General features: G+C 40.4%; 1 protein-coding gene across 4 annotated transcripts in view; it reads right to left on the minus strand.

Annotated features, from left to right (window-relative positions):
- Positions 1-21203: 21203 nt before the first annotated feature.
- Positions 21204-24908, minus strand: part of LOC128224785 (folylpolyglutamate synthase, mitochondrial-like) — a 38863-nt gene continuing 35158 nt past the window's right edge. For all 4 annotated transcript variants that reach the window (XM_052934833.1, XM_052934832.1, XM_052934834.1 and 1 more), the window contains 3 exons: positions 24049-24124; positions 23245-23308; positions 21204-22048 (listed from right to left, as the gene is read on the minus strand). In XM_052934833.1, the coding sequence (XP_052790793.1) occupies positions 21543-22048; positions 23245-23308; positions 24049-24124 (646 nt within the window). In that variant the 3' untranslated portion in view covers positions 21204-21542. The remainder of the gene's footprint in view (positions 22049-23244; positions 23309-24048; positions 24125-24908) is intronic.

Here is a 24908-nt window from a genome sequence, read left to right on the forward strand (position 1 = left end):
TAATGTTTAACATGTCCCATTTTGCGCATTTATTAAACCCCTTTCAAATGATACGCAAGTGTCCCATTTTGCGCATAAACCCCTTTCAAATGATACGCAAGAATATTGGGTCACAAAGCACCTACAATTCACATATTTGTGGTTCTAATACCTTATATAAACAAAAAGTCCAACCACCTTACCACCTCTATATTTGATAACTGGTCAGTTATAAACTGATATCTAATCTTTAACCTTATAAGTTTTAATTTACACTCAAGTGTGAAAATATTTGTAAATATTAACTCAATTTAAACCATTATAAACATTCTTTATGGGGTATTTAACCTTATTTCAATAAAAGATCAAGGGCATATCCTATTTTAGTACAATAGCTTACTTGGTTTATTTTCAACTTTTGACTTCTGGAAGATAATAGAAAAACTCCAAAGTGCATTTGTAAATATTGTACATATTTAACACATAATAGATTAGGACAAATAACTCAGTGGATATGAGTCGTATATTGAAATTATCTTTTGGTAATATTTTCAATATCTGGCTACAAAATGAACTTGAGCCAGTTCTAAAAATTAACCCAAACTTTAGCCAGTATTAAAGATGAACCCAAAATTGAGCCAGTATAAAAGATGAACCCAAACTTGAGCCAGTATTAAAGATGAGCCCAAACTTGAGCCAGTATGGAGCCACTGTACTTAAGATGAACCCAAACTTGAGCCAGTACTTAAGATGAACCCCAATTTGAGCCAGTACTTAAGATGAACCCAAACTTGAGCCAGTATTAAAGATGTCCCATATTTGAGCCAGCTTATAAGATGAAACCAAAATTGAGCCAGTATCAGATATGACCTAAACTTGAGTCAATATTAAAGATGACCCAAACTTGAGCAAGTATTAAAGATTAACCCAAACTTGAACCAGTATTTAAGATAAACCCAAACTTGCCATTATTAAAAATGAACCCAAACTTAAGCCAGTGTAAAGATGACCCGAACTTGAGCCAGTAACAAAATATTAACCCAAACTTGAGCCAGTATTGGAGATGACCTAAACTTGAGTCAATATTAAAGATGACCCAAATTTGAGCCGGTACTAAAGATTAACTCAAACTTGAATCAGTATTAAAGATAAACCCAAACTTGAGCCAGTAATAAAGATGAACCCAAACTTGAGCCAGTATTAAGGATGAGCCTATTACTTGAGCCAGTATAAAAGATGAACCCAAAATTAAGCAAGTAAAAAGGATGAACCCAAACTAGAGCCATTATAAATAAACCCAAACTTGAGCCAGTATAAAAGATGACTCCAAAACTTGAGCCGTATAAATGATGAACCCAAACAAGAGCCAGTATTAAAGATACACCCAAACTTCAATCAGTATTAAAGATGACCCAAACTTGAGCCAGTACTAATTATAAATGCATGCTTGAGCCAGTAGAAAAGATGGACCCAAAATTAAGGAAAATCAACTTGTGACATTTAAACACATGTATTTAAGTTTGGGTTGAGATTCTTAAATGAAAGAAACCCCAGGGACAATAACAATTGTTTGTTGAGATTGTCTCTTAAAGGGGTCTGTTAGGAGAAATGTTGTTTCAAAAAGGCTACATGTAGGTTCAAAATTGCGCTGAAATCATCTTTTATTTTATTGTTGTCTTAAAACTTAGCCTTGGCTAAAAGTTAAAAATTATTTTGGCATTAACATAATGTTCAATTAAGCCAGTACGGTAAAAAATGTAATTGTTCCTGTACAAATTTATATATAAACTTTTATGGTTACACCAGGGCTGTAAAATATGTAACCTCTCAGAAGTTAACATTAATTTGGATGCGTTTTAAATCAGAAATCGTTCAATAATGTTTTATATTTTTTATAATATTTATCAAGGAATATTTAAATTACATATATGATAAAATATTCAGAAAATGCCACCAAATCATAAAAATAATATTATTACATGTAGCATACAAAACAAAACTTTTGTAATCTGAAAAAAAAGTTAATCTCTGAATAATCTGTCAAAGTTTATCTAAAATATAATAAAACTAATAATTATTATTTGTTTTTTCATCCACTACATTGCTTTCTTGCTCTTTTTGTTTGAACTATTTGTTTGATATTGTAATTTACTTCATGGCGTTCAGCTCATGTGAATATACAATATATTTGCTGTTACTGTGCCATGTGTAATGCCAAAAATGGGTTAAATGGGTGCAATATGGGATTATGCAAAAAAAAAATCTTAGTTTTTATATAACAATATTAGCAATATTTTGAGTCTGGAGAATTTGAGACCACGTAGCTATTAATAGGAAACATTTAGATGTAATATCTAAATGGTCAAGAATGGTCAGAGAGAGAGTAGCGAATGATCCCCTCTTGATCCTTAATATATTAATTTAGGTCATCTTACTGTCTTAGAATACTACCTCATTGGCTGTCACATTGTCAACGCAAAATCTGCGCAGGGAGTGTGTATCGTATGAGTGGCAGTAGGCAGACCTTTAAACAACCGCGAAGATTGGAATTCTTAATAATTAAGCCAATTAGGTGTTCCCTCGGGATCGGCTTGGGGTTGATACTAAAAATCATTTTTATTTCTCGGCTAATTTACCTTATTTATACGTCTTCGAGTGTTTGGAACCTTTGTAGAAAATTTATTTTTTTATTTTTACCTTAACGATGTCCGTGGGAGACTAAAGCGGAAAAAGAGCATAATTATACACTTCTTCAGAATTTGCAACTTCGTCAAAAATTAAGATTTTTTTCTTTAAACTTCGTTCACACAGGGTACCCTAATATAACTTCGCATACGAAATTTCAACTCATTTGCTGGGTGTTTGCAAGTTTGTCGAGCAAGTCAGATTTATTCCGACGGGCTATCCGCCATGACTCCGATGTCGGATTATTTTGGGTAAATAGAAAATGATTAAATAGTGCATATTATACGCGGCTGGACTTGTTGTTCGACTGCCGGGACTGTATGCTACCTAACAAACTCATCGGGCGAGAAATGCAGTGGGCGCGAATTTCAGCCGAGGTGCGAATCGCGCCATCATTAAAGATGTCCCTTAATTCCGTTTGACACCTGGACAATAATTAAAGATGTCCCTAAACGCCGGGTGACACTTGACAAGTATCCATCCTTTAAGTACACAGTCCCTTCCCGCAATAAACCAGGTTGATAGATGTCACCTGCCTTAGTACCACTTTCTGCGTATATATGCCTGTTTTTTTATCGATGTCTTTCAGTCAGTCTTCTGATATATATCGGCAATGCTATAGTGTTGCAACTTTGGATTATTGTGTAATAGTTGATAGACATTTTCGAGTTACTATTTCTTATTGATAAAATAACGTGTGAAAAATACTTGGATTTTTTTGTGTTACCTATTTTTGCAGTGTTAATTAAATAACTGGATTATGTCTGGAAAGGGAGTTGGCGGCGTATACGAGAAGTAAGTACCTCCACTTGTCAAACTTGTGTATGTATGACTGTATCAATATGTCTCCTTTCCCTCCATACCCGTTGAAGCGGGGATACCAAGTTCAATGATACAACTCACTACACTTCTATATTATTTATTGAATATTAATTTGCCTGCCTATACGCTATCCGTTTAAAAGCCAAAATATTAAACCCGACTTTACTTTGATAAGGAAATGGAGGTCCTGCCCGTTCTGCCGGTGTAGGAGGAATGATATTTGTGATCACCTTAAGAGAGCCCACGCGAAATCGGTGTCTGTTGGAGATCTGGTAGTTATACGTAATGGGGAAAGTGAGCGTGCGTTTGAGGCCGGGCAAATGTCTTGTAATCTTTCGCACATGAAAAGCCGCTTCCCTACCAGCTACCTTGATATTGCCCGGGTCTTGGTAGAGCTATCCGTCCCTGTGTGGCTCCCACACGACTTCGAAAGGGTGCAGCATGTGACCATGCAAGACATTGACGAGTGGACAGCCGATCGTACCTTAGAGCCGCCACAGCTCGCAGACCCTGATGACCAGACCCCTTTACCGAGGTATAAAGGCAAAGCGATGTCAACTGCTGTCCCAAAGCCCGGCGTGGCGGCTGTTCTCATCAGGTCGCTCAGACCAGCGGTAAATGTTACTCGGTCGGGAGCATATGCAAACGACAGAGTTACTAGCACAAAGACGCTGCCTGCTCCAAAATTGAGAGCGAAGCCAACTGAAACGACAAACTGTTCGGAAGATGTTTCTTCTGCGCAGAGCGACGGGCCAGCTCCGGTCTCCCATCCCTTACCGATGCTACCGATGCACGACGAAAGTGAAACGTCCAACTGCTCCGAAGATGCATCTTCAGAGCAGAACGACGGGCAAATTTCAGTCTCCCTTCCCGTGCCACCGAACGAAGAAAGCGAAACGTCTAACTGCTCGGAAGATGTATCTTCTGTGCAGAGCGACGGGCCAGCTACGGACTGTCTTCCTTTACCTCTGCACGACGAGAGTGAAACGTCCAACTGCTCCGAAGGTGAACCTTCGGAGCAGAGCGACGGGACAATCCCGGCCCCTCTGCCGCGTCGAGAGCCAGCAGAATGTCTTGTGTCAAGATTCCTTCCGCTGAACCCAGGTACAGAGGAGACCGTAGCCCCGCAGACGCAAGGCGCATGCCGAAAGAGCCCGCGCCTTCAGTCAAAGGAGAAGACCAACCGTTCGCCGTTGCAAAGCGATGAAGAGGAGGTTAGGCCGAAAAAGCGCGTCGTTAGGCGCGTGATTTTGTCGGACTCGGAGTCTGATGCAGGCAAAGACGAAGACGCCTCTAGCTGCTCTGAAGATGTTAAGCCATGCATCGAAGGAGAAGCAACGTCCAAGGCACATTATGACGATAGATTTTCAGCCAAGGGCATGTATGTTTCCAGAGAAGAACGCGTGTACCTAGAGCGCTGCAACAAATACGTGAAGGCCGTACAGCAACATTACTATTCCCTGGGCAACGGGGCTAAGAAGCCCTCGAATCCAATAACCAACCAAATCTCGATCGCCTGCAAAATTTTCAAGTTCTTAACACCATCGAAAGATGTGAATGAATTCAACTGGAGGTACATGACGGCAGCTGGCGTTGAGGGACTGTTTCTCGTCCTCCGAGACGACATACAACTGATGCCATCGACTATCGCCAACTACATCAAAGTTTTGAAGCACCTTCGAAGTGTAGCGCAAAAGGATGAAGACTACACTTACAACGACCGAAATGCCCTCAATCGGCTAAGTGCCCTAGACACAACTCTAGGCGAGCAGGCAAAGGCGAACGCGAAACGAATCCAAAGCGAAAAATCGAGACGCGCGCAGGCCGAGGTATTCACCGACTTGAGTTTATACCAGCAGAAATTCAACGATGTCTTCGCAGCCCTGGAAAGGGCGAAGAAGAGCGTTGAAAAACACTTGATTAAAGCCGAAACCCAAAAGCTAAATATAATTGAAATCACGGAGGTCAACGGTTTCTTTGCATTTCATAGCATGGTCATTGGTAACAGGCCTATGGTCTTCCAATGCATGACAATGGAAAGCTTCTTGAGCGCCGAGAAACATCCCCTCAGTGATGGCCGGCAGCAGATTTACTCCCTGCCCTCCTCTGAGCATAAGACGGGTTCTCAGTATCTTGCGTTCATCTTCTATAATACCGAGACCTTCAGTATGTTGCAACGGTATGTGCAGCTCGTACGCAAACAACCACAGTCGAAAGCACACAGGCAGTGGCTCTTTCGTCGCACGGAAAGCAAATACACAACGTCAGTAACCTTCTAGAACGCTACGTGGCCAAGTACTCTATGAAAATCAACCACAACTACTGGCGTAAAATTATCAAAACAGTCTCCAAAGTTCATCTCCCAAAGGACGAGCAATGTATTCTGCACGGGATGCTCACACACTCTGAGGGCACGGCTGCCCGTCACTATCTGCGGGGACACTCGCAAGCAATACCGCATCGTTTAGGAATACCTGTGCTCGGACAACTGCTGAAGAAATGTTCACCGAACGCACAGTCGTCGGTTCTTTGCGAGTATGATGCAATCACGAGCATCAAACATGAAACACCGGAGGATTCAGAACTTGACCAGTACGTCAACTTACTCAAATACCTATTCCCGAGAGACTTGGTCGCGCTTGGCCCGCTGAAAGAAAAGTTGGAGCCACTCTACCGCCGAAGTAGAGAAGCTGACCCAGCCACCGAGGTTTCGCGTGCGGGCCAAACCGTAGCGGCCGAGGTACCTGTTCCGGGCCCAAGTCATGTTCCAGATACTAGGACTGAAAGACCGGCTCCGTCGACCTGCTCGGTTACTAGCAGTCATAGTAGCAGCGGTTCGTGTGAGGACCCCCGCCGATGGGACGACAAGAAACGACTGGAGTGCATAAGAGATTCCCTTGGCTCGGTGTGGCACACAGAAGGTAAGGTACCGTCCAAGGTGGAATTCTTTAATGCTATTAGTGCCAGGCCGGAACTGTGTCTAACCTGGCGAAATACCGAGGAGAAAGACAAGCTGCTTAAGAAGTTCAGGTCGCTTTGCGACTACACGCGGCAAACAAAGCGAGCGGAGGCAGGTCTCGCAGAACTTATTAGGCTGAATGATGCCAGCAAGGTTAATGCGGCAGCCAAGACGTTCTTGGATGGTAAGGATTGGTTTAGTAAAAAGTCGTTCGACAAGCTCGTCGAGTTGCTTCAGAGGAATATAAAAACAAAAGCAGTACAGAAACGAGCTCCCGCTACTACGGCACTCGACAAGATCAAGCTGCCCGTCCTTCCAGAGGTCCTCATCAAGCATGTGGAGAAGCAACACTGGCCTAATGTCATTATTGCGGAAACCACTTGCAAAGGAAAAGTCGCTATTTTGAAAAGGGATGTAGAGAAGGGCGCTTACATCTGCGACTATCACGGTGAGTTATTAAGTTATGAGGAAGGTAAGCGGCGTTATGACATAGAGTACAAGGATCGCGAGGACAACCGCTACATGGTGGCCGTAAATGTTAACGAGCAGAAATTTTACATTGACGCTGTGAATGGCTGCCCTTGTCACGACGTAAAGATTCTGAAAGGCGCGATGTTGAACCACGATAGAAAGAAGCCCAATACACGCCTTAAGCGTTACCTTCACAAAGGTAAATTAGTGGTTATGTTTGTAGCGAACTCCGACTTGAAATCTGGCACTGAATTAACGTTTGACTACGGGTGCCACAAGGACGCATCCTCGGACCAGATGTCCTGGATGTAAAGCGACTACGCAAAGATGAGGATCAACAACGCCCGATCTCAACTCATTGTTATGTTTGTCAATTTCAGCTGCATGTTCACTTCTGTTTGCGTTCAATGCACACCTTTAAGCCAAGCATGCGATTTCTACACACCCTAACCCTGCATAGTAACAAACACTTCTTTCTGCCTGCATAAAGCGCCCTCGTCTGTATGGGTGCTAAGCAGCACGCCCGCCGAAATAGCTGGCCACGACTCAACACCGAACTTTACCACACCGGCCAAATGTTACCCAGGCCACCCCCTGCCTGCCTGCCTGCCTGCCTGCGATTTGCTGAGCCTTAATCACGGGGATCTTACTAATCACTATTACTTCGACTCATAACGCATTACGGTACTCGCGAGCAAAGACCCTCAACACTACAGCCACAAGAACGTCAAGATAGTCCAAGGCCTTATCGGGCATTCATTTACACGCTAACTTTTGTTGCAATAATGTTTATGTTTTAATGAAGCATGCTTTTAATACTAACATGGCCGGTTTTGAGGGTAGCCTGCACGAGGCGCCGGCTGCACAGGTTGTTTGCTTATAATGTGGACACTTGACTGATGACCCTCGATTTACTAACTTGCTGAAGTAAATGTATTAATGAAAGAAGTTGCATCTTTCTGCCTGAGATTTTGTCAGCGTTAGAAAATAATCGGATTGCATTCACACCTCCCGCCCTCTTCTTTCGCGCCCAATGCAAACTTTTACCCCGTCGCCCTTTTACAATCACGGCCGCGCGCGCACGAACACACTGCCCGCCTGCCTGCCTATCAAAATGTCACAGCAATCTTAACACCAGTCTTGCACAATACCACGTCCCTGGTCTGCCTGCCGGCTTGCCGGCCTACCGGCCTGCCTCTTTCGGCATAAGCAGCGCTTCTGCTCGGTTCTGCTTTTTGAATTCAACACCAGTCTTGCACATTACCCCGTCGCCCTTTTACAATCACGGCCGCTTGGGCCCAAAACACTGCCTGCCTGCCTTTCAAAATGTCACAGCAATCTTAACACCAGCCTTGCACAATACCACGTCCTTGGTCTGCCTGCCGGCTTGCCGGCCTACCGGCCTGCCTCTTTCGGCATAAGCAGCGCTTCTGCTCGGTTCTGCTTTTTGAATTCAACACCAGTCTTGCACATTACCCCGTCGTCCTTTTACAATCACGGCCGCGCGTGCACAAACACACTGCCTGCCTGCCTTTCGAAATGTCACATCAATCTTAACACCAGTCTTGCACAATACCACGTCCCTGGTCTGCCGGCCTGCCTGCCTGCCGGCCTACCGGCCTGCCTCTCTCGGCTTAAACAGCGCTTCTGCTCGGTTATGCTTTTTGAAAAATTGAAAACATACCCTTTAAGGATAGAATAGCACGTTGGTTGTGGTTCCAACCAGGCATATGTACCACCAAAATGTGGGTCGGGTTACGTTATTTTAAAAAAACAACAACATATTTTCTTTGTGCAGGCCATAAGCCAGCACCCGGGACATCCTCTCGGCTATGAAGCCCGTAACCACCAGTCGGATAAACTGAATAATTCAACGTATTATCCGCTAGATTGACAACTGCCTGCCCGCCTGCCGGCTCGACGGCGAATCGCCGCGACGGTAGCAATTCAACCCGGCCAAAGCCAGATACTACCTACCCGGGTTCCAACCGGGTCTCTGCCTGCCTCTCACGGCTTGTACAGTGCTTCTCGCCTTATCGGGGCTGCTTTTGGAAAAATTGAAAACAGGTCCCCTAGGGGTACAATAACACGTAGGTTGTGGTTCCAATCAGGCCCATGTACCACCAAAATGTGGTTCGGGTTATGGTATTTAAAAAACCCAACAGATTTTCTATTTGCAGGCCATAGCCAGCACTCCGGACATTGTCTCGGCTATGAAGCCCGTAACCACCAGTCGGATAAACTGAATAATTCAACGTATTATCCGCTAGATTGACAACTGCTCGCCGGCGAATCGCCTCGACGGTAGCACTTCAACCCGGCCAAGGCCAGATACTACCTACCCGGGTTCCAACCGGGTCTCTGCCTGCCTAGGCAGCCTCTCACGGCTTGTACCGTGCCCATTTGCCCAGCACTTTCTCTTTGGAACTGTTCTGCTAAGCCCAGCGCGACCTCTCTTACCCAGTATTGCCCTGAGTACTTACGCGACCATTTCTAGGCATGCAAGAGTCCCCGGGCTGACTGTGGTCATACGTACATCTCCTGTACCCCGTTACATATGGCCCGAGTTCAAAGTGCCAATATGCTCGCATCTCCTGTACCCCGTTACCTAAATGAACATCCTCGCCAAGCCGTTGATCGTCATATACCTGGCCCCAACTCTGGGTGCTCGCATCTCCTGTACCCCGTTACCCAGATGCTTGCAAACAATGACTCTTGCGAAGCGTTCGCTCCTACGAGCGCTCAGTGCCTACATGAACAACATTCAGTGCTACGCCGCGAGAGTCCCCGGGCTGACTCCAATCTAGCAACTAGCACGGCTTCTCGCAAGCCTCCCCCTCGTCCAAGCCATGTAGTTTATAAGATTGAAACGTAGCTTTTACCAAAACTAGACCATTACGAACCAAAAGCAGGAATGAACACTGGACAGCTTCACCATTCTCGCGAATGTATTTCTAGACGCACAGATTCGACGCACTCGCAAGTATATGCACTGTCGCCCCACTCGCGTCCAAAGGCACTGTGTTACAGAGCGACTGGCCAAAGGTCCGGGAGCCTTGCACACCGAACCTGATTGTTTAGAAGTCGTCATAGCTTGAAAAGGCGAGGTGTTTCCCTACGTGCAATATTCAAGCACTTCTCGCACGCAGAGTTGAACATTTGTCTACCTACATATCTCGCCCGCTTCGCCACTGAACCAGTACAATGTCCATCTGCATTTGTTTGCGTAGTAAATCGTCTTGATAAAAGTTAAGAAGCATTCTTAACAATGACTCCTCGACAAGGTAAAGGCTAGCCCGGCACTATGCAGCACACAACAGTCGTCTCGCCTCCGACCGGAGCTACGTGTGCTCTATGGAAATGAAGCCTGTGCCTGTATAAACTTGCATCTCCCCCCTCTGCATTTAAGGGCTTGGGACCTTCTGAAGAATAGAAGAAAAGCTAGAAGCGTGCTACTATGCTTTAGGCTGCATTAAGGAGCAAGTCGCTCGGCCGTGCATGCCTACCTATTCGCCGGCGAATCGCCACGACTGTAGCACTTCAACCCGGTCAAGGCCAGATGTGCATGCCTACCTATTCGCTGGCGAATCGCCACGACGGTAGCACTTCAACCCGGCCAGATACTACCTACCCGGGTTCCAACCGGGTCTCTGCCTGCCTCTCACGGCTTGTACAGTGCTTCTCGCCTTATCGGAGCTGCTTTTGAAAAATTGATAGCATTCCCCTAGGGGTACAATAACACGTAGGTTGTGGTTCCAACCAGGCGCATGTACCACCAAACTGTGGGTCGGGCTATGGTATTTTAAAAATAAAAATCAGATTTTTTATTTGCAGGCCATAGCCAGCACCCGGGACATCGTCTCGGCTGCCTGCCTGTTTGCATGCCGGTCGGCTCGACGGCGAATCGCCGCGACGGTAGCACCAACCCGGCCAATGCCAAATACTACAGGTCTCTGCCTGCCTGCCTGTCTGCCTGTCTCTCGCGCTGGACAGCGTTCTCGCCTCCGCTCGGCCGAGATACCCACGGCTTGGCTGGCCAGGTATACCTGCCTCTCGCCCTGAACATAGCTTCTCGGCTTTTCCTACAGCAGGGACAAAGACACTTGTCAAGCATTCTACACCAGGTCCAACGCATCGGCCGCCGCTAGGGTCCCCGGCCTTCTCAAAACAAAGTACCATCACCACTAACACTAGCGCGTCCCAATCGCGCAAGGAGACCGGACCAGCTTCCGGCTTCTTAAGCGGGTACGAAATCAATACTTAGGCAAAAATAAAAGGGCCATCTCGCCTCCCAATAGAGACGAGACGACCCAGTATCTATTCGCAAACCGCGCGGCGTTCCGAAGCGTTTTCCCCCTCTGCATTTTAAGGGCTTGGGACCTTCTAAAGCATAGCATTAGGCTGCATTAGGAAAACAGGTGATGTCTGGAAACTGATGCTACATTGCCAAGCATCAGCAAACTTTAGTTGTCCAATATGCGTATATTATATATTTTGCTTTATTTCAGAAGGCTTGATTTGCCACTGTGTCGTATAGTATGTATGTATGTATTTATTTATTTATTTTTCAGATTGAAGACGACTCAATTAGAGCAGATAAAGGAAGATTATGATCGGGCGAACGGTCACAAAAACACTGCTGAAGCAGCACAATACGGCCAAGGCCAGATACTACCTACCCGGGTCCCAACCGGGGGTCTCTGCCTGCCTGCCTGCATCTCACCAAGGCCAGATACTACCTACCCGGGGGTCTCTGCCTGCCTGCCTGCATCTCACGGATTGTACAGTGCATAACACGTACTGCCTGTTGTGGGCAAGCGTTATAGATGCATTGTATATATTTTGTTTTGTTTCAGAAGACGAAGCAACCACCGTTACAACATTGGCATCATCAGCAGAGAATTGTGACCGCGCAAACGATCATAAAAAGTACTGCCGAAGCAGACGTTGAGAATGTGCTGTATATTATATCCGGAACTAAGCTAGAAGAGAGCTAGAAAAGATCACGCAACCTTTGGAGTTGAATGCGCAGAGGATTACGACCGCGCGATCATAAGAACATATGATGCAGAGAAGCTGGAAGTGTAAAAAAGAAGATTTGAGTAAGGCACTACGGGCCTTGCACTACTGGAATGGTTTCCATCCACTTGTGGAATCTGAACACTTGCTTAATATTCATCAGACCACCCGTTTCCCCCCTCTGTGTTATCAGGGCTTGGGTCCTGTATGGGGCAAGATATCGGGCTAAAAAGCGTTTAATCTTTACCCATGGCCGCATTAAAGGTTTATCAAACACGCACTGCCTGCCTGCCTCTCGCCACTGCTCGGCCAAGATGCCAGTGCACCACCCATCGTCTTCGCTGGCTAGGCCTGCCTGCCTGCCTGCCTTCTCGCCCTGGACAGCGCTTCTCGCCACTGTTCCACTGTTATGCCTGCCTAAATGACTACATCGAGCTTGCCTGCCTGTCTGCATCTCGCCACTGCTCGGCCGAGATACCAGGGCATCACACATCGTCTTAGCTGGCTAGGCCTGCCTGCTTGCCTTCTCGCCCTGGACAACGCTTCTCGCCACTGTTCCACTGTTATGCCTGCCTAAACGACTAAATCGAGCTTGCCTGCCTGTCCGCATCTCGCCACTGCTCGGCCGAGATACCAGGGCATCACCCATCGTCTTTGCTGGCTAGGCCTGCCTGCCTGCCTTCTCGCCCTGGACAGCGCTTCTCGCCACTGTTCCACTGTTATGCCTGCCTAAATGACTACATCGAGCTTGCCTGCCTGTCTGCATCTCGCCACTGCTCGGCCGAGATACCAGGGCACCACCCATCGTCTTCGCTGGCTAAGCCTGCCTGCGCATACACTCGGGTCGGTTTGGCCGTCGTGCGGAGCTCCCCGCACAGCACACTTGGTACCTGTAATCGCCTCTCTTACTTGTGTGACACTACTACCCGGGACGTACAGGTAGGGAGAGGAGACATGCACCAAAACAACACAGTTAAGCAACAAACTCGCATGACTAGAAAGAGCATAATTTTTCGCTAGAGTAGAATTATTCGCTTTTCCGACGCATCCTTTCTGAGACGCCAGCTTGACAATACTAGGGTCCTGAGCAAGAGATTCAGATCAACCTTGCCCCGAGCCATTTAAAGCTCACCCAGGAGCCGCAGTCACTTCGTACAGCAACTTCAAGCAACATAAATGCATGCCAATACATTGTTCATTAGCGTATAATTATACTGTTCTCAACACATTTGCGAATAATTATTATTCTTGAAACAAGCTCAACACTTTATGATTGCCTATATCAGCAATTTCATTGGCTGTAAATGTAGGTTGTTTCTAAAGGCTATTATTTCTTTACCTATACACAAATCAACCTTGCATCAACTTAAATTGTGTCCCTTTATAAGCCATGTGTTTACCCCTCTCTTCTTATTAATATTCAAAAGCAAACCTGGGAATGTTATTAACCCTTATTTTCAGACTCTTGACCTCAGTCATACTAAAATTGAACAAAGAAACAGACTGAACTGAATAATAATTGAACCAATGCAAACACTAACTGAAGTGTCATCCTTAAATAACATAAGGCCAAAAAAGAAGTTCTTTGTTTCCACTAACATCTTCAAAGAAATATGGTAAGTATGGTGCTGAGTATAATTACCTCTTTTTATTTTTTAGAACCGGGATTCTGTAGGAAACCAACCTATATAAGAGATTTTTGAGATTGAGATGATCAAATTTTAACATTTTTTTATTTAAAAAATGCACGTTTTTTTTAGGAAATTACTAAAAAGAATCCACACTTTAGCCAAAAAAGTCGGGTCAGTCTGTTTAGTGGTAACAAACACATTTATATTTACGCCTTTATGGAAGGCCTTTTTAAAACAAAATCTAGTCATTGAAACTTTTAAATTAATTTTTGGTGAACACACCATTTATACAGATAGAAGGGTCAGACAGACCATACTATTTCCAGGGGCTCACTCGATGAAATATATTACAATCAAACACAGAAACTACCGTAACAATTATCCTCTATATCACTTAAAATTTATATTTGTTATAATTATTGATTATAAATAAAGAGTATCACTTTCACAAAACTGCAATTCTTAGAGAGCAGTTTTTTTTATTGACATCTTGTTCACATTTGGTTGGAATTAACAGAATTATACTGCCAAATCAAAAAGTCTTTTATAGGTATTAAGTTCTGTATTTATAAACCAATAAAAGCCTTGATTACCGTCAAACATCCAAACTAGCTGGGTTCCTAATGTCATCTTGATAAACCATTTGTTTACATTAAAGTTGATTTTACAATTAAAAAACGATTCATTTTACAGATATCCGCCTTTGATTTATAGCGTTGATTAATGGATTTTATTTTAGAAAAGACACCAATATGAAAAACCAATTGCCATTTGTCATTGTGAACGAGATGCCAATTGGCGACATGTAGTGTCCTATGTAAGAGCCTTAGACACAGACATAATGCTTTTCAATGCAATTGCAATACAGACTAACATTTCAGGAGTTGAACAATATGTGGAACCTGTGACACTATGCCTCAGCATGGTGAACCTCCATGGCCAGTTTTTTGAAAACACTATAAATCATGGTAAATATCAGCTCAGATATGGATCAGTCCAGGCCAGATCTATCAACAGTACTCATTTTCACTTTTAACCTCTTAGTATGACCTTCGAGGTACAGAATTTGGTCTTGTGGGTGACACGCTTCCTCATTATGGTAGACCTTTATGAGAAGTTTTGTGAAAATCTTATAATATATGGTCAAGATACAGCCCTGATATGGTTCAGTCCAGCTTTGTGCAAGACACACCTCCACATTATGGTAAACCTTAATTGTGATATTTTTGACCATCCCATAAAGATACAGCTCAGACAAGGATCGTTTCAACCTTGGACCTCTTAACGTGACCTTGATCTTTGAAGTATAGACCTCAGGTTCTTGTGCACGACACACTCCCTCATCATGGTGAACCTTCATGTCAAGTTCCTTTTTTAAATTCTATAATGCATGGTCAAGATACAGCCTGGACAAAGTCAGTCCCGACGCACGCATGCACATACACGGAACCGCCATTATGACAGTTGTCACACTCACTGCAAGCTAGCTTGACAAAAATGACAACAATCTACAGCATTCTACATCCATGTTTTTCAGAAATCATTATTCTAGTTTGAGTGTAAAGCTGCCACGCAATAAAGACATGCAAAAGGAAGATTACAGAGCTGTATAAACAAATGACATTAAAACGATTAGTGCTGGCATGAAATAGACATTCAGTAAATAAATGCTGTGCTGACACAATGAACGACTTTAAGAAAATAGTATTTTGGTATGTTAAATATACATCCTTAAAAATGCATGTCTGAGCCTTAAACAAATATAGGTTATTAACAATACATTTTCTTAAATTATTTCTAAGTTCTTCTGGTATCATTTGAATTAAAAGTACATAACAGATCAAGTTATCGGAGTTTGAATTTTTGCTCTTTATAATTTCAACTGAAGTCAGAAGTTTAATGATGTATTTTTCAATTTTTCAAGGTAAAACAACATTTTCATCAGTATAATATTTACATAATTATATTAAACCTTACATAAATGTGACCCTTCTTTTTATCTATAAAGTCAATTATAGTCAATATCAGTGTATTTTTATAAGAAGAGGGCCCTGAGTCCCTATATTGTTCACCTGATCTAATTCAAGTGTGAAGTAAGTGTTTTCAGGGCGAGGGCAATTGTGACAGGGGGTTAGATCCTTCCTAGTGACCAAGTTTTTTTTAATATCATGGATGACCCAGTTGCAAACCTTACCTTGCTGTATATAATAAGTACATTCTGACCAGGTTTCATATAGATAAAGTAGAAAATATGGCCTCAACAGTGTTTTAACAATGTTTTCTATGATTTGACTTTGTGACCTAGTTTTTGAACTCAGGTTCTATGATTTGACTTCGTGACCTAGTTTTTGAACCCAGGTTACCCAGTTTCAATCTTGACATAGACTTCATAAACACAAACATTCTGACATAGTTTCATGGTGATCAAAGAGAGAATGGAACCTCTACAGTGTTTACAAAGTTTTTCTATGATTTGACCTAGTGGCCTGGGTTTTGACCTCTCATTACCCAGTTTCAAACATTACCTAAAGATCATCAAGAATAACATTCTGATCAATTTCCATGAACATACGGTCATAAATGTGGCCTCTAGAGTGTAAACATGCTTTTCCTATTATTAGAGCTGGTGACCTAGTTTTTGACCGCACATGACCCAGATTCGAACTTGACCTAGAAATTATTAATATTAACATTCTGACCAAGTTTCCTGAAGATACAGTCATAAATGTGACCTCTATAGTGTTAACAAGCTTTTCCTTTAATTTGACCTGGTGACCCAGTTTTTCATCCCAGATGACCCAACATCGAAGTTGTCCAAGATTTTATTAAGGGTAACATTCTGACCAAGTTTCATTACGATTGTGCCAAAATTGTGACCTCTAGAGTGTTAACAGTCAAATTGTTGACGAGGGACGACGGACACAGGGCGATCACAATAGCTTACCTTGAGCACTTCGTGCTCAGGTGAGCTAAAATCCAGTTTTATGATGTCAGCAGTCCATATCATATTTTTGGCTGATCCAGATCTCACCATGCTTGCAATTTTCACAACGGAGAAAAGTTGTCAAAAGTAAACATAATTTGCTTTGTTCATTAAAACTCATCAAAAGTGCTTTAAAAATATTGACTGGTTTAATATAAAAAAAAAATGGTATAATAAAAGAAATATAACAAATTGCTTCAGGCCATATGGCATTATAAGGACTGGCCAGTAAGCCACAAAAGGTGAATTAACTGACCTTGGCAATACACAAGTTTGGGGCTGACTGGCCGGTCCTTACAATAAAGGATTGGTAGCATTTTTTTGTGTTTATGCTGTATGAATGCAGTAGGGCACGCGAGCAATTCCAATAAGCACACTAGCGCTCTTTGGTTAAAAGCATTAACTTCTGCTAAAAAGCATTTACTTCTGCAATTGATTACTCATTCTTAAGGAATTTTTATATTACCCACAACATATATTTGTTTAAAAGAATAGCCGATTTTTGTAACTTCGTATATCATTGGTTAAATGAAAGTGCGCTAATCCAATCAGAGTGCAAAATTCAATGGTGTCATAACTCCTTGCGTGTTTTACATAATTTTTATAAACGTCATGTTTCACTTTATACAAAGGACTAGGTGAATGTTACCATATATGATCCTCAAGGAGTATTATATTAACATATTTGTCTTCTCAATTTTAAACCCTTTCAAATGAAACCAAAAATCATATCGGGTCTACCTATCACTATACATGTAAACAATGCAGAAAACTTTCAAAGCCAAATTATAAAGTCAAATGCAAAATAGTTCACTTTGTAACTCGAGCCTTGATTTTCGGATAATTTGTTCCATGTTACTAATCTTCTCACCTTTCTTTATTTCGACTGACAAGTCAATCTTCTGTCTTTTTTGATCCATTTAATTTTTAACAGCTGAGGGTAATTTGATAGGGCTCTGTTTTAATTTTGTATTTAATATATATGTTTCACAGTTTTGATTGAGGTATGAAGAGAATCATTGTTGACTGGTAATAAATGTGTACAATTTACTAAAATAAATGTTTAAAGGTGCATAATATAGGTCGATGCGATGATATTATTATTTTTTTAATTTTAATGCATTATCATGTTTAATTCATTAAACATAAATGATAAAAAACAACAAAAAAAACTAAAAACAATTTGTGTACAGATCCAAAAATATAAGCCTTTTTAAAAAATCTTTTAATTAATAGCACAAAATCCCCAGTTTTAAAAGGGCACCAAAACATCGCTTATATTTGTTTAACTGTACACAAAATCGTACATTTTTTTGAAATGATTATAAAATTCAAATGAGCTAAGCATGATGATACATTAAAATTAGCAGCATTTTTTTTCGCATCAACCTATATTGTGACCTTTTATAATAATACACAGGGCCAATAACTCTGGCCTTCATAAGTGATGAATTATCCCGCCAGCAGTTGCAGCCCCTTGTCTTGCTGAAAAAAAAAAATAACACAAAAACAACAGCTGAACATTGGTGTTCCCTCGGAGGATATGAACTATAAATAACCACACCATCCACATTGTAAAATCTGCATATTTTTTGTTTTAAAGGGGCTTCACTCTGTATGATGAAATAGCGAAAAAATAAAGAAAATTGTTGAAAACTGACATAAACTTGGTTTCGATGTATACAATGCATTGAAACTTGGCTAGTTGATGCTATCACATGATATTACCAAGTTAGGTATATAGCTTAAATATTCCAACTGTTTAGGTTAAGCCTTCGTAGCACAGTGGATTCAACACTGGACTGCAATTTTGGCGACACCGGTTCGAACAGGTCACCGACCCAATTTTATTTTACATTTTGGTATTTTTTTTCTACAATTATATCAAAGAGTAAAACATTTTATTAAATAATTGTCCTGAGATTCTTTACAGAAAAAAACTTTTTTGGTGCCTATCTTGTGTATCGTCCCTTTAATCTGCGCGTGCACAAATGTTATCAATGAATTAAGAGAGTTTGCATGAGTTTAAACAAACAACAGGTTTTATGATCTATGAAAATTATATGAAGTGTTATTATTGACGCATATCCATTATGCTTAGATGGGCCAATTGTTCAGAACTTTGTTACAGTTAACAATGTGTTTATAGACATTGTTGTAAACTATAAAATATTTACTGCTCTATCAGTTTAACGGATACACTTGTGATCCCCAGTATCTTTAACACTGTTTGAGTCAGCTGTTTCAGCTGTACCCGTTTTATTCAAATATATGAGCAAATTGTTAATAATTCATGATTAAAAAGTTAACAACAATCTCGCTAATCACAATGTTAACTTTAACAAAGTTCTGAAAAATCAGCCCAATGTGTTCAATAACCGCTGACAGAAAATAAGTCTGACTTTTAATGCAGACGTAACACAGACACAGCCATCACAAATAAATGGCTGAATACATACTCGGAGATGAGCAATGTAACAAGAGCTGTCGTAAGACAGCCCGCTCAACTACGCCGCTTTGACTTAGAAGTGAATACAACAACGATGTATTATGTGCCTGTTAAAAGCAATAAAACAATCAAATAAAAAAGTGAACATGAATCCTGATGTGACAAAACCAGGTTTTTAAAGATTGGCAGAAGAGATTCAGTTTCAACTGCTTTCTTTTATTTTTAGAAACAGTGACCAAAAAGCTTTGCATAATGTCCATGAAAGCTCTGCATAAACTTTTCAGTACTAACCATATTTCTATTTTTAGCAACAGTGACCTGGACCTAGCCAAAACTCTAGGGGCCCAAAACACAATCTCAGGAAAGGTCTCTATAAACTCTTCCTATATACCAAGTTTGGTCACAATATGTAGACCCTTACTTAAGTTATTCAATACCAACCCTTTTTCTATTAATAGTAACCTTGACCTTGATCCTAGGGGCCTCAAATGCATTTAAATAAATGGTCTCCACTAACTCTTCGTATTTACTAAGTTTGGTCTCTTTATGTCAAACCTAGCTAAAAGCTAAAATTATTCGATACATATGGTGACTTTGATGTTGCCCTCCCACCAGCCCACCCGAACAATGACGCAAGTCATTCAATATGAAAATGCGGTTATGAATATAAAAATGTGCCTTTCAAAAGAAATTAAATTAAAAAAAAAAAAATTCAAGGGCCATAATTTCTATGTAGGGTTTTAATGGAGTTATGTTACTTGTTGTAAGATGGTCGCGAATAATTCTGCGTAGTATTAAGTGCATTGAATGAAGGGTATGTAAGTTTTTTTATAAAAAGCCCAACTTGCCCTAAAACTTTAACATGCCCTTAAACTTTAACCTAAGCCAATCAGGGGCCATAACTTGTATTAAGGATAATATGGAGTTATGAAACCTCATTGTGTGATGGTCCTTAACAACTGTGTGAAGTATTAAGTCAATTAAATGAAGGGTATAGAAGTTATCAACAAATATCCCAACCTGCCCTAAAACTTTAACCTAAGTTCAATAGTCAATCAGGGGCCATAATTTGTATAAAGGATAATATGGAGTTATGTAACCTCATTGTGTGATGGTCCTGAACAACTGTGTCAAGTATTAAGACAATTAAACTAAGGGTATAGAAGTAATTAATAAATATCCCAACTTGCCCTAAAACTTTAACCTAAGTTCCACAGTGAATCAGGGGCCATAATTTGTATAAAGGATAATATGGAGTTATCTAACCTCATTATGTGATGGCCCTGAACAACTGTATGAAGTATCAAGTTAATTGAAGGAAGGGTATTGGACTTATAAGTGAAAATCCCAACTTGCCCTAAAACTTTAACCAGAGGCCAACGCCGACGCTGGGGCGAGTAGTATAGCCCTCCTTATTCTTCAAATAGTCAAGCTAAAAAGGAAATACAACACAGAATCATTTGATTAACCCATTTAATATTTGTAAAATAATACTTAAATGTTATTTAAATGTAAAACATATGTACATGATATTCAATAAAACTAAAATGACTATTTAATGCTTTACTTGAATCACAGAAACGTAATAATAATGAAAAAGAGGCTATAACTCTTGTCAAAAATTGGTAGTTTGTAACCTAACACATGACCTGTATTTTATAGTGCTAGTCAGGTGTACTAAAAATTATTTTTATATGTCGACCATTTAATGAGTAATTGTCTGAACCATGAAAAAACCAACAGACAAATCAATGAGCCCCGCTTCCGAAAATTCAGTTCAAGAGAGTATTATAATTCTGAGATTGAAGAGGTCAAAAAATAACAAAATGTACATAATATTATACCTAAAAAAGAAGCAATATAAGTCAGAAACATTAATAATTTTAACTCATCTTATATTTACAAGTCAATAAAATTCTTTGTCAAATCCATTTTTTTTTTTTTTCAATTGAACCTTTCCAACGAAAATAAGTTCAATGCTCAAGCCAGCTAATCAAAGCAACACTTTAAACAATTGTTTTACTATAATAACCCAAGCACATAAAAGAAGGCTGACAATAGTATAAGAAGCAAAGAAGCAATACCGTAACTTTAACTAATAATGCTGTATAATTTTGAACCAACCGCATAAGGCATACCTCGAACAAGATCGCTAGGGAGTTAGCGCCAACACCAGTCTAATTATTTTTTAAGTCAAAAACAGCAAATATGTCACCATTTATTAAGGATCTGGGAAACTATTTCATTAAATATGCAAGGAGCAATTTCTTACTTTGAATAACTTTTCAATAATATTTCTGCATATTTTAAATCCTTCCTAGTTAAATAATAGCTTCATCAGATGCTCCATCCCAGAGTTATAAACCTTCCTATATATTTGTGTAATGGTATGAAAACTTTTTCTGGCAACATTTGTAGCAGGTTACATTTGAATTTGAACAGGTTTTCTGATAGGGTCAAGGATGAAGACACTGAGAAAAGTCTGGATTGGGCCAAAGCAAACAAAATTTTCTTGAAAATTGCCTCCAATAAACCCAATCACATTTATGACTGACGATCATTCAAAACTCTAAGTGCCCCACCCACCAAGTGTAAACTTCCTGTAATTAACACCTGCACATGTTTCTTCTCACTTCTTTTACTTTCCTGCCCGTCGACTACATTCGACTGATTCACTCTGTTACTAGTACTCAAAGGTTGATGTCCGTTTGTCGTATTCATGTCAAAATGTGTACCATGTTGTACAGCCACCCAGTTAAACGAATTCTCAATATCCACATCATTTTGATAATCTTCATTCGCATACAGAGAGGAGACGTAAGGATTCCCTCGTGACGATTTCTGCTGCCATTTTCGCTTACACACCCAGTTAATACACTCAGAAATGGACGGTAATGTGTGAGACGATAGGTCCTGAACGGATCGTACGTTGCTTGTCTGGTTGTTTTGGAGAGTGAGGTAACGTTGTTGCCACATTTGATTGAAACTGTCCTTGTTTTCTGAACATCGCCGCATCTGGCTCTCCTTCGTGACTGTGTTGTTTGTTTGATCTGAAGATAAAACAAGATCCTTAATGCTAGACCTATTAAATAGACATTTCATCTGAATATAAAAGTCAACCATACATACCGGTACATGTCATTTTACCCCCCCCCCCCCTCCCACCACAGGGATGAATATCTCCTGGAATAATTTCCACAAAAAAAGTAAGTAAAACAAAAGATTCTGAGATGTGTAAACTAGATTGCTTTATGCGATGCATTTTCTTACCACATACTCCAAACAGTTCTTTTCAGTTAAATATAAATGTTTGTTTAAATAAGCACTTTGAAAGGCAGAAACTCCCATAGGCCTAAAAAACAAACTTTTGTTGGGTGATAAATAGGTTTCGACCCAACCATTCTTATAGTCTGTTGGGAATTGTTTTTAAATAATTAAGGGTGGGTATTCAACCTTTAAATCTTTATACTGAAGTCAAGACTATTTTAACCCCATTCCCCAATAATTACAATAATGTTCTTAAATAAAGACTAATTAAAAAAGCCTTTCTTCCCTACCTGTTTTTTACAAGGATGTAACCCTTTTAAAACCATATTTTTCTTTGGCCAAAAAACACCAAATGCCCACGGCAAAGCAATTTATGAAGGAATATCTACTTGTCAATGTCAAAACCCCATGGTAAGCAATCCAGAAATACAGCATGTATGACCATACCAATATTTATATCCATGGTAATAAAATAATTGATTGAGTGAATGTCGGATATTAATTTTCTGGTCAGCTCAAGCATTGTACTTGTCCAACAACTGAGTGAAGCTTATGGTCAACAAGCACATGCTTTACTTTACCCCCACAAAGCAGATGAGTAGATTATAAGAACCGTCAATCAATTTTCTAGTAAAAGCCACCATGACCTTGGCCTTTGACCTTTTGACTCGAAAATCAAGGAGTCATTTACTGACCTTAATTTCTTTATGAGGACTCTCAATAAACCATTTAAATGTTAAAGATCAGAAACTAATGTATGACGCTGACATTACTATGAAGGACAACAACACCGATGACACTGCCTTACAAAGAAGATGCCCCTGTGTAAGCCATGCTTTGTAGGCAACATAAAATAAATTTGAAAACAATAGCTTTGGCATATGACTTTCAAAGGCGAGTTCCATAAAATTAGGCACATCTGTTAATTTTTTGACAGGCTATACATTATATATTTTTATCAATAAGGTATAAAATATACCTGCACTCATGGCCGTCTCATACGCAATATTTGGACAGAACAATGCCGCATCAAACCCACATGACTGCAAGAAGAGAGAACATTCATTAACATTACATATACGGTAAGCACCACTTTTGTCACAATTACAATACAAGTATTTAACAACATATAGTGTAATATACGGTATAAGAAGGGTGCTGCACCCTTTCTTTTTTTGGTAGCACCCTTCTGCCCTCATGGAGACCAGTATGGGGACATTTCTGCCTTCAACAAAATAATAAATACTGTCAACTACTTCTTTTATTTTCATTAAAACTTATTACAGTGATTGTAAATTCCTACAAACATATTTAGCAGTTGAAACCTCATATTACTTAAATTAAACACATTTCGTAACGTTTTCTATCAAATTCATAATGATCAAGATCTTCAAAACCCAATACAATATGCCATTTTCTCCCTTAGCACCCTGACCCTCTATTGCAGCACCTTGTCCTTTTTTAACCAGGCTAAAGCCTTAGCAATTCTTTTATCACAAGTTAACAGCAATATCTGATACTCATTGTGGTATGTTATATCAACTTAAACCTTTAAAAATGTCATTCCTCATTGATGAGAAATTCATGTGCTTGGCAGGCACTCAAGAAAGACAACAAATTTGGCTTAAGAATAAAAGAACATAAGCTCTGTCGAGCGTTTATGCTGCATGTTCATGATTGCGATGTAAAGTAAATCTTACATTTTCGCATGGAAACAAATGTCAAGTCACCAGCCATAAAATCTCTACATATTATAACTATCATATTTGTGTGAGCTACATACCACTAGAGGCCGCATGAGTGTGGAGGTTTCCCGATCTCCCGTACAGTTGTAGATGAGCACACGGTATACGTCATCCCTGTGGAAAAAATAAGCTTTAAAATATATGTTTATTCACTTTTTGTTACAACTTTTGAATTACAGGCATTTCTGTGGTATAAACATATGAAACTAACAGTTTTTATCCTATTATTTGCTTTCTGGTGGATTATAGTGAAATAAAGATGGTATTTAAATGTTTGAATGAAAATATCAAATTGATATTGTTCACTATTTTAGCCCACTGTCACTTCCAAATAAAAAGTCAGCGTTTGTAGGGCCGGACTCAATTTCAATGACGCTACTTTGCATACAATTTGGCACACTTCTGAAAAACTAAAACTTACTGTCATTTTATATCCTTCTTAAGCATAAAATAAAAAGAATAGGCATTTGCTTCAGTGCAAGATCAAAATATATTTCACTCATGAACATTCAGTGAAATACAGTGTGATCCTTGACTGACAGTAACAATAACCTCTATAAATTTGATAAAGAGAAATAGCACACAAATTTAACTCTTTCATTAGGATTGTTAACTGCAACTAACATCAATACAGGTTTTATATTAAATGCGACCATCCAGCTGAAACTGTCCAAGTTCAAAACTTTACTTATTATAAGAAGCAAACTTTGTAGAGCAAAGCTGTACAAAGATTTTGACTGCAGTATTAAATCTATATAAAACCATACATGCACTATCAACTGGTGGAGGGAAAAGTCCCCTGGATTTCTGCACCTTCCCATGTGACTCTCAGCCGGAGGGGAATATCCCCCCAAAATTAAACAAAAGGCCCATGAAGACCAATGCTCTACTGGCATGG

Source organism: Mya arenaria, chromosome 17, assembly GCF_026914265.1.
Source record: "Mya arenaria isolate MELC-2E11 chromosome 17, ASM2691426v1".
NCBI classification, from domain to species: domain Eukaryota; kingdom Metazoa; phylum Mollusca; class Bivalvia; order Myida; family Myidae; genus Mya; species Mya arenaria.